The 15,499-nt window shown below is 40.0% G+C and overlaps 1 protein-coding gene across 1 annotated transcript in view; it reads right to left on the reverse strand.

Moving 5' to 3' along the window:
- Positions 1–359: 359 nt before the first annotated feature.
- sumo1 (small ubiquitin like modifier 1) overlaps positions 360–15,499 on the reverse strand; it is a 41,254-nt gene continuing 26,114 nt past the window's right edge. The window contains exons 4-5 of the mRNA XM_078223838.1: positions 8,798–8,869; positions 360–3,045 (exon numbers count right to left, since the gene is read on the reverse strand). Of these exons, the coding sequence (XP_078079964.1) occupies positions 2,977–3,045; positions 8,798–8,869 (141 nt within the window). The 3' untranslated portion in view covers positions 360–2,976. The remainder of the gene's footprint in view (positions 3,046–8,797; positions 8,870–15,499) is intronic.

Below are 15,499 nucleotides of genomic sequence, written 5' to 3' on the forward strand. Positions count from 1 at the left end.
TTAGGACAGAATACCTTATGGATTAGAAATTTAGATCAGTGTTTTGTTGTAATTGTCTAATGCAATTTATTTTAACCAACATCAGTGACCTTTTAAAACAGCCTCCAGTGGTGGGAATTCAGCTTCTAGAAATGGTGTGATGCTACATTGTGCTAAATTAGATCAAATGTGGCAGAATCCAATTAAAATCTCTGCCTCCAAATATCATTATTAACCACAGAGATCGCTAATACATGAGATAGTCTTTTTAAAATGCTTATCTGACACATCCACTGAAGACTGTGGAAAATGAAGTTTAGTTCTGAAATTGAAGCCATACACTATTTGCAGCAACAAAAAAATGTGAAAGAAACAAAAGGAATGGACCATCCATAGCATTTATTGTACAATTAATCTTTACATACTTCAAACATGTCAATTTTTGGAGAGTGGGAAGATTTACTGAAGAATAGAATGTTATTTTTACACTTTTAGCACCAAGTCTTAGTTTTGAGCATTCCTGGATCAGGTACAACATCGGGTAGATGCAAACTTCACTTGCTTGTAACTCTGACCAGTAATGAGCTTTATCCTGACAATTCAGAAGACCAACTCCTATGAAATTAGTGTGACTCTTCCATTTCCCACACAACTTGAATTTATATGGTGCCTTTAATGTGGTCTAACATCCCAAAGCGCTTCACGGGAGCATTGCCAAAAAAACTGACATCGAGCCACATAAAAAGATATGTCAAATGACCAAAAGTTGGGTCAAAGAGGTAGGTTTGAAGAAGCATCTTAAAAGAGGAGAGAGAGGTAGTGAGGCAGAGGGGTTTATGACAGGAATTCAAAAGCTTAGAGCCTAGGCAGCTGAAGGCATGGCTGCCAGTGTTGGAACAATTAAAATCAGGGATGCACAAGGGACCAGAATTCGAAGAGTACAAAGATCACGTATACGTGGTGAGAGATAGGGATTTGTATGAAGAAATGGGGACATATATCAGCTAGTTTTATGATTTTGATCAGTATGTTTCCATATTATAGGAAGCAATGACTCAATACTCATGAGCAAACTAGGTTGAGAAAATGCTACATTCAATTCATTTATAACCGTCAGTTATTAGACAAAGGTTCTGACCATATCTGTTTGGGTTGAATTTGAACTTGGGCCCTATATCCCACAGTGCTTGAATTCACTGCTAGTTACTACTGAGTTTCAGTAGGTTTCAGAGGGTGTTATTAAACAGAAACAAAACTACCATGTTCTGAATAAGTGTTCTGGTCGCTATTTTCTCAACATGTTTTTTTATTCAGCATCTTAACATAAGATTATGTACAAAGTTGAACAACCTTCATCCATATCTTAAGAACTATGTAAGAAATTTTGGGGAATCCATGAGCAAAAGGAAACCAATTAAAAACTGGGTAGCTTAACGCTTTAGACCAAATCACTAAAATGTTTTTCAACAATTATTTTTAATTAAAACTGCTCTTACAACATTGTATCTGTTCGTACTCATGATAAACAACACTTTGCTTGTTTAAGCAATAGTTACAATTCTTGTGATGGCATGGTTGTAGTGGCAAACTGCATCCTGCAAATCAGAATACAGCTTCTTCCTCCTTTCTGTACCACATCCATTAAATTGAGCCTGATTGAATCATACCCATGAAGGAGTGGTCAAAAATGTTTCCCATAGTTTATCAGATCTCTAAAATCAATTTACAGCTATTTATATCTGTTCTCTCAAAAAAATTCTCAACACTGGTTCTTTGCAATAGATAACAGTAGAATTTGTGGTCTTAAACTCCTAATGCATTTGAAGTACATAGAAATTAAAAAAAATGAAAACAAAACTTGAATTAAGTTGCAACAGCTATGACAGTTATACTATGGCAAATGAAAAAGCAGTGAATGATTGTGAGCAAATTATGAGGTATTCACTTAAAAGAAACCCTCTCCTGAAATTAAACTAGATCAATTGATATCTACAATGAACAAGACCAAACAAATCTGAATTGTTTCCTGCCAGTGCCTCCTATGAGTAATCTCTACGTAACCCCTTCACTGGCTGATTTCACTGCAATGCTTAGTGGGGCAGTACAGTCTGTCTGCCATAGTTTGCCTTGAAGTATTTGTTGAACTGCACAACTTTCTCGTGTCTGTTACAGAAACTAACCATGTTACTTTCACAAAAGAGATACCCGTGCAAAGTTTTCAATGTCCTGGAAGTGTTTTTCTCCAAAACACAAAATGGGTCTAAGTTGTTGAAAGGGTTAAATCAGGAACAGCAGGATGAATAATGATCCTTGCACAGTCAGTCACTTTGTTTTTCGCCAGGGTGTTTTCTTGTAATACAAAGGCAGCACTGTAGTACGGTAACTGCTGCTGCACTACATTTTTTTTTAAAAAACAGCCTGCGAGTTCACAACCACCTTATGAATGGCGCAGCGTCTGTGCTTTCTTCAATCCTTAAAAAGTTTCTGAAAGGGAAACATTAACATTCCGTCTGGCCAAATAATAAAGGACTCAAAGCAGATGCATTACAAGGTAATTTGCTGCTTTCAACGTACAATTTCAGGACAATATTTGGGAATGTCTGTGTTAGAACACAAGCTTTATATGAAAGAAACCGTCACAAAATATTCTTAAATCCATTTTTCCTACAATTTGAAAAAACTTCCAATATGGTCTTTATGTAATGAAAAATATGAATTTATAAAGCCAAGGTACTCAAGTCACAAGCTTCCATTTAAAAACAAATCTCAGTTGGCATTTTGTTGCCATTTATGCTAAATATACGGAATTGGTTGTATTATAGTACATACTGAAAATAAGAACTTCCAGCTGGGCATCAACCTGTCATACAAACCATATGAAAGAAAGTTGTTTCGTTTTTTTTCTTTTTTTTATATATAAAATCAGAGATTACAACCGACAAGAAACAATAAAGAAATTATACAGATGATCGGGATTCTGATACGGGGCATCAGCAGTTAGGCTCTCAACCATCCTCCTGTCTGTTCCTGATAAACCTCAACCACATCTTCATCCTCCATGCCAAGCTGTGAAAACAAACAAAAAATAATAACTCTGGCACTCGAGCTGAAATTGCTTTTGTTTCTAAAGATGCTTTACTAAAATTTTTTTTTTTTTAATTTATTCGTGGGGCATGGGCGTCGCTGGCCAGGCCAGCATTTATTGCCCATCTCTAGTTGCCCTTGAGAAGGTGATGGTGAGCTGCCTTCTTGAAGTGCTGCAGTCCATGTTCTACTACTTCCTACTTTCTCAATTTCTGTTTCCTTCTGTTCCAAGTGAAATCTAAAAATAATAAGTAAATCTTTCCACTGTCCGTGGCTGGAAAATTCTAGACTCCTGGGTGAAATATATTTATATACATTGTCAAAAATCCCAGAGAAATATTACACACTTTTGTCCCGCCCCCACGCACACTCCCCAGCAACATCTACCTGTTGTTATTTCATCCATATTTTTCTTTTTAATGTTGTGATAACCCTCAGAACTTACATGGGGAATCCTTAATTGATCTCCTGTAGGATTCGTGGAATATGAGTTCCCATGGTAATAGGCAATTGCCTACACAGATGGAACTCATCTCCCTCTGAGCGCATCCAGTGTTCCATCATTCTGGACAGGATTCATGTATACGCACAACAGGGTTGTGGTTTAACTTTTGATTTAAGAATAAAATATTGTTCCTTTCCAGTTGCCTTCCTGAGTTATTACTCTGGCGACAAGGTGCAAGGAATGTTTCGGGTAACCTTCCTGCTCGGCAGACCTGGTAAGACTGTAACTGGAGGATTTAAAAATGCCAATTTTTGGGAAGCTAGAGCCATATAATGTGGGTGCCGAATGAATGAAGTATTTCTTCCAGACAAATGGAATAGAACGCAAAAAGTCATCCTAATGACCGCTTGTGGGGCTTCAACTTACAGCATTATAAAGAGTTTGACATATCTGGCAGCAGCAGATCCAAAAACCTTTGATGAATTTGTAGAATTGGTGGCATGACCCGAAACCTGAAATGCTGAGAGATCATTTAGTATGTGGCGTAAATAATTTAGCTATTAACAGAGCAAAACCTGGACTGGTAAAAAGCCTTGGAAGGCCCAGGAGCTTCAAGGACCCATAGATAACACCGTCCGCAGCCTTGGATGACCCCCAGACCGCAGAACTAGGTCCCCTGTAGAGCACACTTGTGACCCCAATCACAGACGAGGAAGAGCAAGCATTCAAGGAAGTTAGGAAATCCCGGCACCGGAAAAGAGGGTTTTTCACAGTAAAATAAACGGCAAGCACACCAATGTTATACGTACAACCAGGGAGCCCACTCCAAACAAGGTTACCAAACCAAAGAGCGCGTATCATCCAGACCGAAGGGCAAAGCCACCTCAAAACAGGGCTTGTCAGCCAAGTCAATCCAAAGAAGAGGAACAGGTACAATTAAATTGTATCACCACACCAAAAGTGGCCCCAAACCAGATCCAACTTCAAGTAAATGGCCACCCATTAAACATGTAGGTAGACACAGGTGCATGAGTATCCATCGTAGGGGAAAATGTCTTCAGACAACTGCAATTGGGCATCATATCACTTAGCCTGCGAAATACCAAGGCAAGAATGGCAACGTACATTGGGGAACCATTACGCATAATCGGGACCACTGTAACCTCAGTCTGAGAGTCAAACACCAACTATTATCAACAAATGTATTAACCCACTACAGTAAGACCCACGAAGACCACTTATGATAACATGCAACGCTTCCTCCTATGGAATAGGAGTGCTCTGTCACACCATTTGGACACTGGGATAGAGCGCCCAATTGCATAAGCCTCACAGACCTTAGCAGATGTGGAGAGGAGGTATGCCCAAATCGATAGAGGGTTTGGCAATGGTATTTGCAGTAAAAAAATTTACCAATACTTTTATGGTCAACATTTTACCATAGTAACATACCATAAACCTCGGCTGGTCCTTTGATCAGAACATAAAACAACTCCCCCCATAGCTTCAGCTTGAATACAACATTGGGCGCTATTGTTAAGTGCTTATGAGTATACCCTGGATCATTGTCCAGGGACACAGATCGCCAACGCAGATGTTCTGAGCCGCCTACCACTATCCACTAGCCTACCCTCACTGCCAAAGGTGGGCGAAGCCATCATGGCACTAAATTTCATGGACATTTAGCCAAAATCAGCCAAACAAATTCAGACTCGCACCTGGAAAGGTCCCACCTTGGCAAAATCTTGTTGCATCATATTAATGGAGGATTACAGGAGTATCCTATGCACAACTTAAAACCATATACATAGAACATAACAGCGCAGTACAGGCCCTTCGGCCCTCGATGTTGCGCCGACCAGTGGTACCAATCTAAAGCCCCGTTAATCTACACTATTCCAATATCATCCATATGTTTATCCAATAACCACTTGAACGCGCTCAACGTTGACGAGTCCACCATTGCTGCAGGCAGGGCATTCCACGCCCTTACTACTCTCTGAGTAAAGAACCTACCTCGGACATCCCTCCTATATCTCCCACCATGAACCTTATAGTTATGCCCCCTAGTAACAGCTACACCCACCCGAGGAAATAGTCTCTGAACGTCCACTCTATCTATCCCCCTCATCATCTTATAAATCTCTATTAAGTCGCCTTTCAACCTCCTCTGCTCTAAAGAGAAAAGCCCTAGCTCCCTCAACCTTTCCTCATAAGACCTACCCTCCAAACCAGGCAGCATCCTGGTAAATCTCCTTTGCACTCTTTCCAATGCTTCCACGTCCTTCTTATAGTGAGGTGACCAGAACTGCACACAATATTCCAAATATGGTCTCACCAAGGTCCTGTACAGTTGCAGCATAACCCCACAGCTCTTAAACTCAAACCCCCTGTTAATAAATGCTAACACACTCTAGGCCTTCTTCACGGCTCTATCCACTTGAGTGGCAACCTTCAGACATCTGTGGATATGAACCCCAAGATCTCTCTGTTCCTCCACATTCCTCAGAACCCTGCCATTGACCCTGTAATCCGCATTTAAATTTGTCCTCCCAAAAAGAATCACCTCGCACTTATCAGGGTTAAACTCCATCTGCCATTTTTCGGCCCAACTCTGCATCCTATCAATGTCTCAAATGTCTGTATGATTAAAATCAAGATTAAACCATAAAAAATGTTCATTAAAAGTTTAATTGTGCTTAATATTTTAAAATTATTTGACAGTCCGAGGTTGAATGTTTGGACTTCTATGTTATTTTCCCCAGTTGCATTCTTTTATAACCTACAAACCTAATTGAAAGTTTGTAATTTTGTCCAGCAATTCAGATGTTTGGATTCTCTTTTGGAGGCTCAGACATCTTGTTCTGCAGAAATGATGCATCATGATGCTTCTGCACTTGAAAACAGGACTGAGGAGTCTGTTACTTGCTACTACTGCAAGGGGCATTTGGCTTGTACCTCTCTTTGTGACAATCTACTCGGAGGAAGCCAGACAAAAAAAATCAAAAGCTGAAAGCTTGAAGAAATCTCTGGGCCATCAAGCTTCAGTCCATGTTAGAATGCCTGGGCTCCTCAGCACCTACCTGGTCAAGTAGACAAGGCACTGGTATAATATCTCAACCAAAGGTTGGTATCTCAGACAATGTAGCAATACTACCCAAAGTGCCAATCTAGGAGTACAGTATTGAGCTTTGACTCAGTGATGAGTGCTGTCAAAACATTCTGATTAGAAATGTTAGGACAATGATGAGTAAACTGTAGATCTACTGACTTTCCAGAAATAATCGCTTTATCATAGTCCATGTCCAGTTTCATCTGTGCCTTTTTCATGGAAGGTGTGCTCAGCAGGAAGAGCACCTTACTTGTGACTAAATCTTTATTAATGCAGTGACTTACTCCAGCTATTTTGCATTGAATCACCACGCTTTTCAGTCACCTGAATGTAGTCATCCCCAAACCTGAAATAAATATAATAAATTTCTCTGACTGTACTTTGATACTTACTACAGAGTGAATCCAAATACCATTGTAACCAATCTGTTCTACTCCTGTAGAGGTGCAACCACTATCTAATATGGAACAGTTAAAGGAATTTGCAACTAATACACTCATTACCGGACTAAAGCTTCTTGTAACTAGTACAATTCCCTCAAACTGAGCATTATCACCTTCAACTTCTGAATTCTCTGTATCACGTGTGCTTTGAAAACGCTGCTGTTTCACTTTGGACAGTTCATTGCATACTGATATTCTAAGTCAAATCTGAAACATCTGCTAACTGCTCCCAGAGCATTTCCGGGGTTCATTCGTTTATTCTTGCTATTCCATTTCTGTCATCTGCCAGCTCTGCTGGACTGTCTTCATCCTCATTCCATCTGTAACTTCTTTGTTGTACTGATGCCGTAGCCAAGTATGTGAACAATCTTAAAATGCCCAGAGTTTAGTTTTCCATCCTCTGTGAACTCCTAGTTTGGGGGTCTGAAACTCTCACTTGCTAGCAGCCTCAGACGTATCATCCAATTAAGGGTGGCGGGTAAGACGCAGATGCTGGACCAGCAATTCTAAAGCCTTGACAGCCACACTGGGAGAGGTGGGTGTTGCTGAGGCATGTCAGAGAGGAGGTGCCTTTGGACAGATCAGTAAAACAAAATATCAGAGGCATCAAGCAGGCAGGCCCCTCCAAATGGCCCACTGAGTCTACCCTTAAAAGCATGATGGCCTGAATGACCTCCTGCTGTGTTGCAAGATTCTATTATATACAAACCCCATTACAGAAAACACAGATCACTGTTAAGCTCCAACAGAATTTCTGAATTCAAGGTATTTCTAGAAGTAGCTTAACCTGTTGCCTCAGTGGGTTTAACTGCTAATTGGTTGTGTCACATAGCAATTATAATTCAAATATTCATGGTTGTATGTGCAGAGTTATCTGACTGCAGTGGAGGCAGCAGTAGAAGTGCTTCAAATACCTAAAGTTCCCTGGTCCTTAAGGACAAAAGATTCACTTGCATCTGATCAGTGTCCAGTGACTCTGCTGCAAATGCATTATATGAATGTCAGGCAAAGACTGGGCCAGGCTTGTAAATGTGACGAGCATGGTTAAATATCTTGCCGTCAGACATGAGTAAAGGTCACTCAGATGTTGGCAAGTGCCTGATGTTCACAGACACAGAACTCAAAAGCAGCAGTGAGGAATAGGGAAAATGCAGCAAGTGAGAGAACTTCTCAGGGGACTGTGTGTCATGGTGGGTTACAAATTTGTGCTTGCACTATGGTTCAGAGTAATAGGATGAAAAGTTCACCTCTCTGATTGCTGCAAGTGAAGATAAAATAATTTTTATGCAGTTTCCACTCAACGCCTGCAATTACAAGTATAAATCTACACACACACTACCAAGTGTCACTAAATTGATAAACTGACTGTTCAAAGAAGCTGCAAAAACAAGCGGTGACAAGACTTGTGGCAAGTGAACATATTCGCACTGATCTGATACAAAGTCATCTGTCTACATTTGGGGTTAAGAAAAAAAATGGCATAAAGTTAAGGAAGATTTACTTTCTTCTATCTGTGCAATAGTAGACGAGGAGTATTTGATGCTGATATTTGGCGCGTGGCATGGAAGAATGTTCCAATCTCCAGCATCTACATCTCTCACCAAAATAAATTTATTTTAAAGAAAACCTTTCTGCAAGGTGCTGCTGCAATCCTCGACAGCGCTGGCAGTCTTCTCGCAGCTACCCAAGACACTTGAGGTTTCTGAGTATAAGATCACAAAATAATGCTCATACCTCTTTAGGTGTTTGGTGATCTGTGATCCGCTGACCCTCAAACAAAAATCGAAGTGAATTTGGTGGAACACCCTGCATCAAAGGAGAGGCAAACATACAAGTTAAACACAGTGCTTCATTTAGAAAATTTTCTTGTACTATTTGTCACTTGTTAAAAATTATTTTTTAAATATGTGATAGCATGCCATGATTCACCAAAAGCCAAACATTTCCACATTAGGAAAGAGAAAATCAGAGATTAGTCATTCTATTTCATCTTCCCTTGCAAATGGTTGGCTCAGAAGCTGCAGCAGCAGAGATATTTCAGAGTAATAGGATGAAAAGTTCACCTCTCTGATTGCTGCAAGTGACAAATGCGAGGTTATTCACTTTGGAGGAAATACTAGCAAATTGGATTATCTAAAATGGAAAAAAATTGCAACATGCTACTGTGCAAAGGGACCTGGGGGTCCTTGTGCATGAGACGCAAAAACCCAGTCTGCAGGTGCAACAGGTGATCAAGAAGGCAAATGGGATGTTGGCCGATATCGCAAGGGGGATAGAATATAAAAGCAGAGATGTCTTGCTGCATCTGTACAGGGCATTGGTGAGGCCGCAGCTGGAATACTGTGTGCAGTATTGGTCCCCTTATTTGCGGAAAGATATATTGGCCTTGGAGGGAGTGCAGAGAAGATTCACCAGGTTGATACCAGAGATGAGGGGTGTCGATTATGAGGAGAGACTGAGCAGATTGGGTTTGTACTCGTTGGAATTTAGAAGGCTGAGGGGGGGATCTTATAGAGACCTATAAGATAATGAAGGGGCTGGATAGGGTAGAGGTGGAGAGATTCTTTCCACTTAGAAAGGAAGCTAGAACTAGAGGGCACAGCCTCAAAATAAAGGGGGGTCAGTTTAGGTCAGAGTTGAGGAGGAACTTCTTCTCTCAGAGGGTGGTGAATCTCTGGAATTCTCTGCCCACTGAAGTGGTGGAGGCTACCTCGTTGAATATGTTTAAATCACGGATAGATGGATTCCTGATCGGCAAGGGAATTAGGGGTTATGGGGATCAGGCGGGTAAGTGGAACTGATCCACTTCAGATCAGCCATGATCTTATTGAATGGCGGGGCAGGCTCAAAGGGCTAGATGGCCTACTCCTGCTCCTATTTCTTATGTTCTTATTTACTTTTTGGGGGATGTTGAAAAAAAAATGGAACTTTCTGACCAATTTTCAAAAAACATTGCTTTGTCCTGAGAAATACAGCTGACCACTGTTTGGTATAAGAGATGATGTGGTATAATAAGATGATGTGGAGAGTGTCCATTAAGCTTTTACTGTTTTAGACCTGCTTAGATTTGTACAAAGGAGCATCATGTACCATTTAATTCAATGTTCTCATTAAGTTGCCTACATCTCAAGTTGCTAATACCAACAAAAGTATCAGCAACAATTAGTATTTAGATACTGCCCACAGTTTAAAACTCCAATACATGTCATAGGAGCATTATCAAACAAACTTGACACCGAGGCACAAGAGGAGGCATGAAGGCAGATAACCTAAAGCTTGGTGAATAGGTAGGTTTTAAGGACAGTTTATATATCGTCAAGAAATGGTAGGATGCTATTAACATGATTTTTTTTTGCACAAGTAAAATCAAATTGCCATGTATTTTGTATACTATGATGGCAGCAATTAAGAAAAAAGAATAAAGGGACAGGGTGTTCTTTGCAATTGATACAAATAGTAGTCAGGGTGCTGTGAACCAGGAAGTAGTTTAGACACAGGTGAGGTGCTGAAGAAGCAGCAGCGAGAGAGAGGCAGCCATCTCTAAGAACCAGTTCAGCCAGAGATTAGGGGCTGAAGGGAGCAGAAGAATTGGGGAGAGGGGCAGCTACCTCAGAAAACAGTTCAGCTGGAGATGAAGTACTGAAGGCAAAAGCCAGTTTTTGTGAAAGGTCATTTTCTTCACTGAACCCAAGACTAATCCCAAGTCTTGATCACTTAAGCTGTACAGTGTGATAATCAGCTGTACAGTGTGGTAATCACTGGCTAGAATTAACCAATAGGTTTATTGTTGTTGTTCTGGAAAGGAGGGGTTTCTGCAGAGTTTAGGATTACAGGAGAAACAGATACTTTTGGATTTTCAGTCTTTGAAGGACTGAGTGCTTACCTGATAATTTAGATTGCTCTTTGTAGAGTTTTATCTTTCCTCTATTTCATTAAATACTTTTTTATTTTGTTGTTTAACTAAAGGAATGAAATATAAAAGTAGAAGCGTTTCTGCTACTATACAAAATATTATTGAGACTGCACTTACAGGGTATACAGTTTTGGTCCCCCTACCGTGAAGAAGGTTCATTGGAGGCAGTTCAGAGAAGGTTCACTAGATTGATTCCAGAGATGAGGGGTTTGACTTACAAGAAAGATTGGGCAGTTCTAAACTCCCTGGAGTTTAGAAGAATGAGGGGACATCTAATTGAGGTGTACTAGATTATAAGGGAGATTGACAAAGTAGATGTGGAGAGGATGTTTCCTCTTGTAGGGCAATCTAGAACAAGAGATCATAGTTTTTGGATAAGGCAAAGCAGATTTAAAACAGATAAGGATAAATTACTTCTCTCAAAGTTAAGTTTATTTATTAATGTCACAAGTAGGCTTACATTAACACTGCAATGAAGTTATTGTGAAAATCCCATTACTGTGAAAAAGGGTGGTGAGTCTGTGGAATTCACTATCCCAGGGCGTGGTGGATGTCAGGGCTTCCAGTAAATCTAAGGAAGCAGTGGACTGATTTTTAATTAGTAAGGTTTTTGAAGGGCTATGGTGAACGGGCAGGTAAGTGGAGTTGAGGCTGAGATGAGATCATCCATGATCGTATTAAATGGCGGAGCAGACCAAAGAGGCTGAATTGCCTACCCCTGCTCTTTATGGTTTTTATGATTCTAATGAGAGAGAAGTCTAAGTTTTCACAGTTTCTGCAAACATTTCTCGCTAATATTCAAAACAAACACCATGGGAAACCAGTATTTCAGGTTAGAACACTCTTGCACATAACATCAGGAAGGTTTTATAACAATATTATCTAATATAACGACATATAATCATAACTAGCATAAGATTCTGCCCACCCAGTCCATGCTGGCACTTATACTCCACCTGAATCTCCTCCCATCTTTTCTCAAATAAATCTAGCCATCCATTCCCTTTTCCCACAAACGTTTATCTAGCTTCCCCTCAAACACCTCTATACTATTTGTTTCTATCACTCACTGTGGTAGCGAGTTCCACATTCTTACCACTCAAGTTTCTTATGAATTCCCTCCTTAATTTATTGGTGATTATGTTCTATTGGTGACCTTTAATTACCCACTTCACCACAAAACGGAAGATTCTCTCTGTATCCACTCTATCAAAGCCTTCCATAATTTTAAAGACCTCCATGAGGTCAATCCTCAGCCTTCTTTTTTTCCCCTCAAGAGAGAAAGGAGATGCAGCCTGTCAATCTTTTCTTGATATGCATACCAATGCATTTCTGGTATACTCATTGTAAGTTTTCTCTGCACCCTCTTCATTCCCCTTTATAATATGGCAACCAGAATTGCATGCAGTACTGTGTCATCTAACCAAGACTCTATTCAGGTTTGGCATTATTTCACTACCTTTCAATTTTACCCTTCTAGAAATAAAGCCTAGTGCATGGTTTGCTTTAACCTATAGCCTTGCTAACCTGTGGCGCAACTTTTAAATAAATAAAAGTTTATTTATTAGTCACAAGTAAGGCTTACATTAACACTGCAATGAAGTTATTGTGAAATTTAGTGATTGGTGTATTTGTACGCCAAGATTCCTTTGTTCCTCTACCCCACCTAGACGTCCACCTTCCAAGTAATGTGACCTTCCTATTTTTCCTATCAAAATGTGGTACCTCGTATTTATCTATGTCGAACTTCATTTGCCAATGAAGTGCACACTCTAAGTTTATAAATATCCTTCTGCAAGTCCTTCTCAGTATTGACTATCCCCTCCCAATGTGGTGTCATTAGCACATGGAGAAATTGATTTTCTAAAACTACAAAATCCAATTCATTACATTGTGAAGGGCAGTGGTCCCAGCACTGATCCTGTGAAACGTCACTTCCCACCTTCTGCCTCTCTGAATAACTACCCTTTACCCCCCACTCTCTGCTTCCTGTCTTGAAGCCAACTAGCAATCCACTCTGCAATTGTCTCCTGGCTCCACATTCTCTTACCATATTCATTTGTCATTATGGACCATCTTATCAAAGGTCTTATGAAATTCAACTGAATTACATTTACTGCGTTTATTGTCTACTCTGTTACTCCCTCAAAACACATTAAAGTTGGTCAAGCAAGATTGTCCCTTTTGAAGTCAATGCTACTCTTTGTTTTTTTCTAATTTATAGATGTTCTTCTATTAAAGTTGATTTATTAGTCACAAGGCTTACATTAACACTGCAATGAAGTTAGCGTGAAATTTCCCTAGTCACCACAGTCCAGCACCTGTTCGGGTTAATGCTCCTAACCAGCACATCTTTCAGAATGTGGGAAGAAACCGCAGCAACCGGAAGAAACCCACGCAGGTACGGAGAGAACGTGCAAACTCCACATAGAGTCACCCAAGCTGGGAATCAAACCCGGGGCCCTGGCACTGTGAAGCAGCAGTGCTAACCACTGTGCTACCATGCCACCCCTTTCGTAAAGATTCCATTAATTTTCCTACCGCTCATGTTAAGCTGATTGGTCTATAATTCCCAGACATGTTCTGCCTAAATCTTAAATATGGGAATTACATTTAACTATCCATTAGTCTTCTGGCATTATATCTTTTTCTAACAAATTGCTGGGTTCTCCCTCAGTGTACCCAAACAGGCACCAGAGTGTGGCAACTAGAGGATATTCACAGTAACTTCACTGCAGTGTTAATGTAAGCCTGCTTGTGACACTAATGAATGAAAGAATAAATAAATATGACTAGTTATGCCTCTTCTATCTCTTCTCTAGATTATTTTAAATAAGTCAATACAAGCTATCCAGACAGGGGACTTTCAGTTTGTTTAGTTTTCTCAATAGGTATTCCTTTTAATTTTAAATACACTTATTTCATTACTCATCTTATCATTCACATCATATCTACCCGTTCTATCTTCCTTGCAAATACCAAAACAAAGTAATTATTTAATATTTGTCATCTCTCCATTGCTGTACAGTTGTGGGAGGTTTAGCACCTTGGAAGCTGAAGGTGTGCTCACATAGTGGACTAATTCAAATTGGGGATGTTCCAGTCAACAGAGTTGGAAGACTGCAGATATCTCAGAGGATTGTAGGGCTGAAGAAGGTAACAGAAATAGGGAAGAGTAAGGCCATGGAGGAATTTGAAATCAAGCATAACAATTTTTATAACTGAAGCATTGCTCATTTGGGAGACAACATAGATCCATAAGCATAGAATTGATGGGCGAACAGTACTTTATGAAAGGATGGGAGAAGCAAGGATTTTTGGATGAGTTTAGGTTTCTAGAGGGTGAAAGATGGACAGCTGGCCAGGAAGTTGTTGGAATAGTCAAATCCAGCGCTAACCAAGGGTTGGAGGAGGATTTCAGCAGCAGATGAGCTGAGGCAAGGGAAATGTTGGGCAATGGTATAGAAAGTGGAAGCAGGCAGTCTTAGCGATGATGTGGATATGTGAATAAAGCACATTCTGGCAGCAAATATGCCAAGACTGAGCATCTGCCTGGTTTAGTTGCCAAAGAAAGGAATAGAGTCAACGAATAGGAAATGGAATTGGAGACTGAAGACTAGCTTTGGTCTTCTCAGTATTTACCTGGAGGAAATTTGATTATCAGACAAGCAGTCAGACAACTTAGAGGCAGTGGAGAGATTGAGAAAGGTGGTGGTAAGATAGAGTTGATGGTATCAGTGCAAACATTGACTGATGCTATGTATTTGAATGATGTTACCATGTAGATAAGAAACAGACCCTGGTTTTCTAATAGTATCAACGAAGAAACTACAGACCCACAATATTTCCAAGTGGAAACTGGCAAATAAGAAATACAAATAGGATGGGGATGCCCGAGCTTCACCGTTGGGCCCATGGACTGTCTGTGGCACCAGCTGTAGTTTTGACAACTGATTTAGCATTTTAAACAAATTAAACATTGGAAGTCTTTTTCAAAAATTGCAAAGAATTTCAGTTCTTTGATTTTTTTCAACCATTTTTGAACACATATGAATTACGAATGATAGAAACATAGCAAAATAGAACTTAGGAGCAAAAGTAAGCCATTCAAGTCTGCTCTTCCATTCAATAAGATCATGGCTGATCAGGTTGTGGTCGCAACTCCTTTCCTATCTGACACCCATTACCCTGGGCTCCCTTGCCTATCAAAAATCTATGAAACACAGCCTTCAATAAACTTGAAAGGTCCAGTCTTCACTGCATTCTGGGGTTGAGAATTCCAAAGACATTTTGAAGGAAAAATCTCCTCATCTCACTCTTAAAAGGGAGACCTGTTATTTCTAAACGATGTCCCCTAGTTCCAGTCAAAAATCATAAAGGAAACTGGAGAGCTACTGCAGCCAAACAATGTAATGATGTCAATTCAACATACACAGCCAATACAAGTAACAAAATCATGTATTCAATTACAAATAATTCAGCTGTCAAGGGCAGCTCCCAGTCAACCTGATTAAATTATTAGA

Source organism: Mustelus asterias, chromosome 11 (genome assembly GCF_964213995.1).
Source record: "Mustelus asterias chromosome 11, sMusAst1.hap1.1, whole genome shotgun sequence".
NCBI lineage: Eukaryota > Metazoa > Chordata > Chondrichthyes > Carcharhiniformes > Triakidae > Mustelus > Mustelus asterias.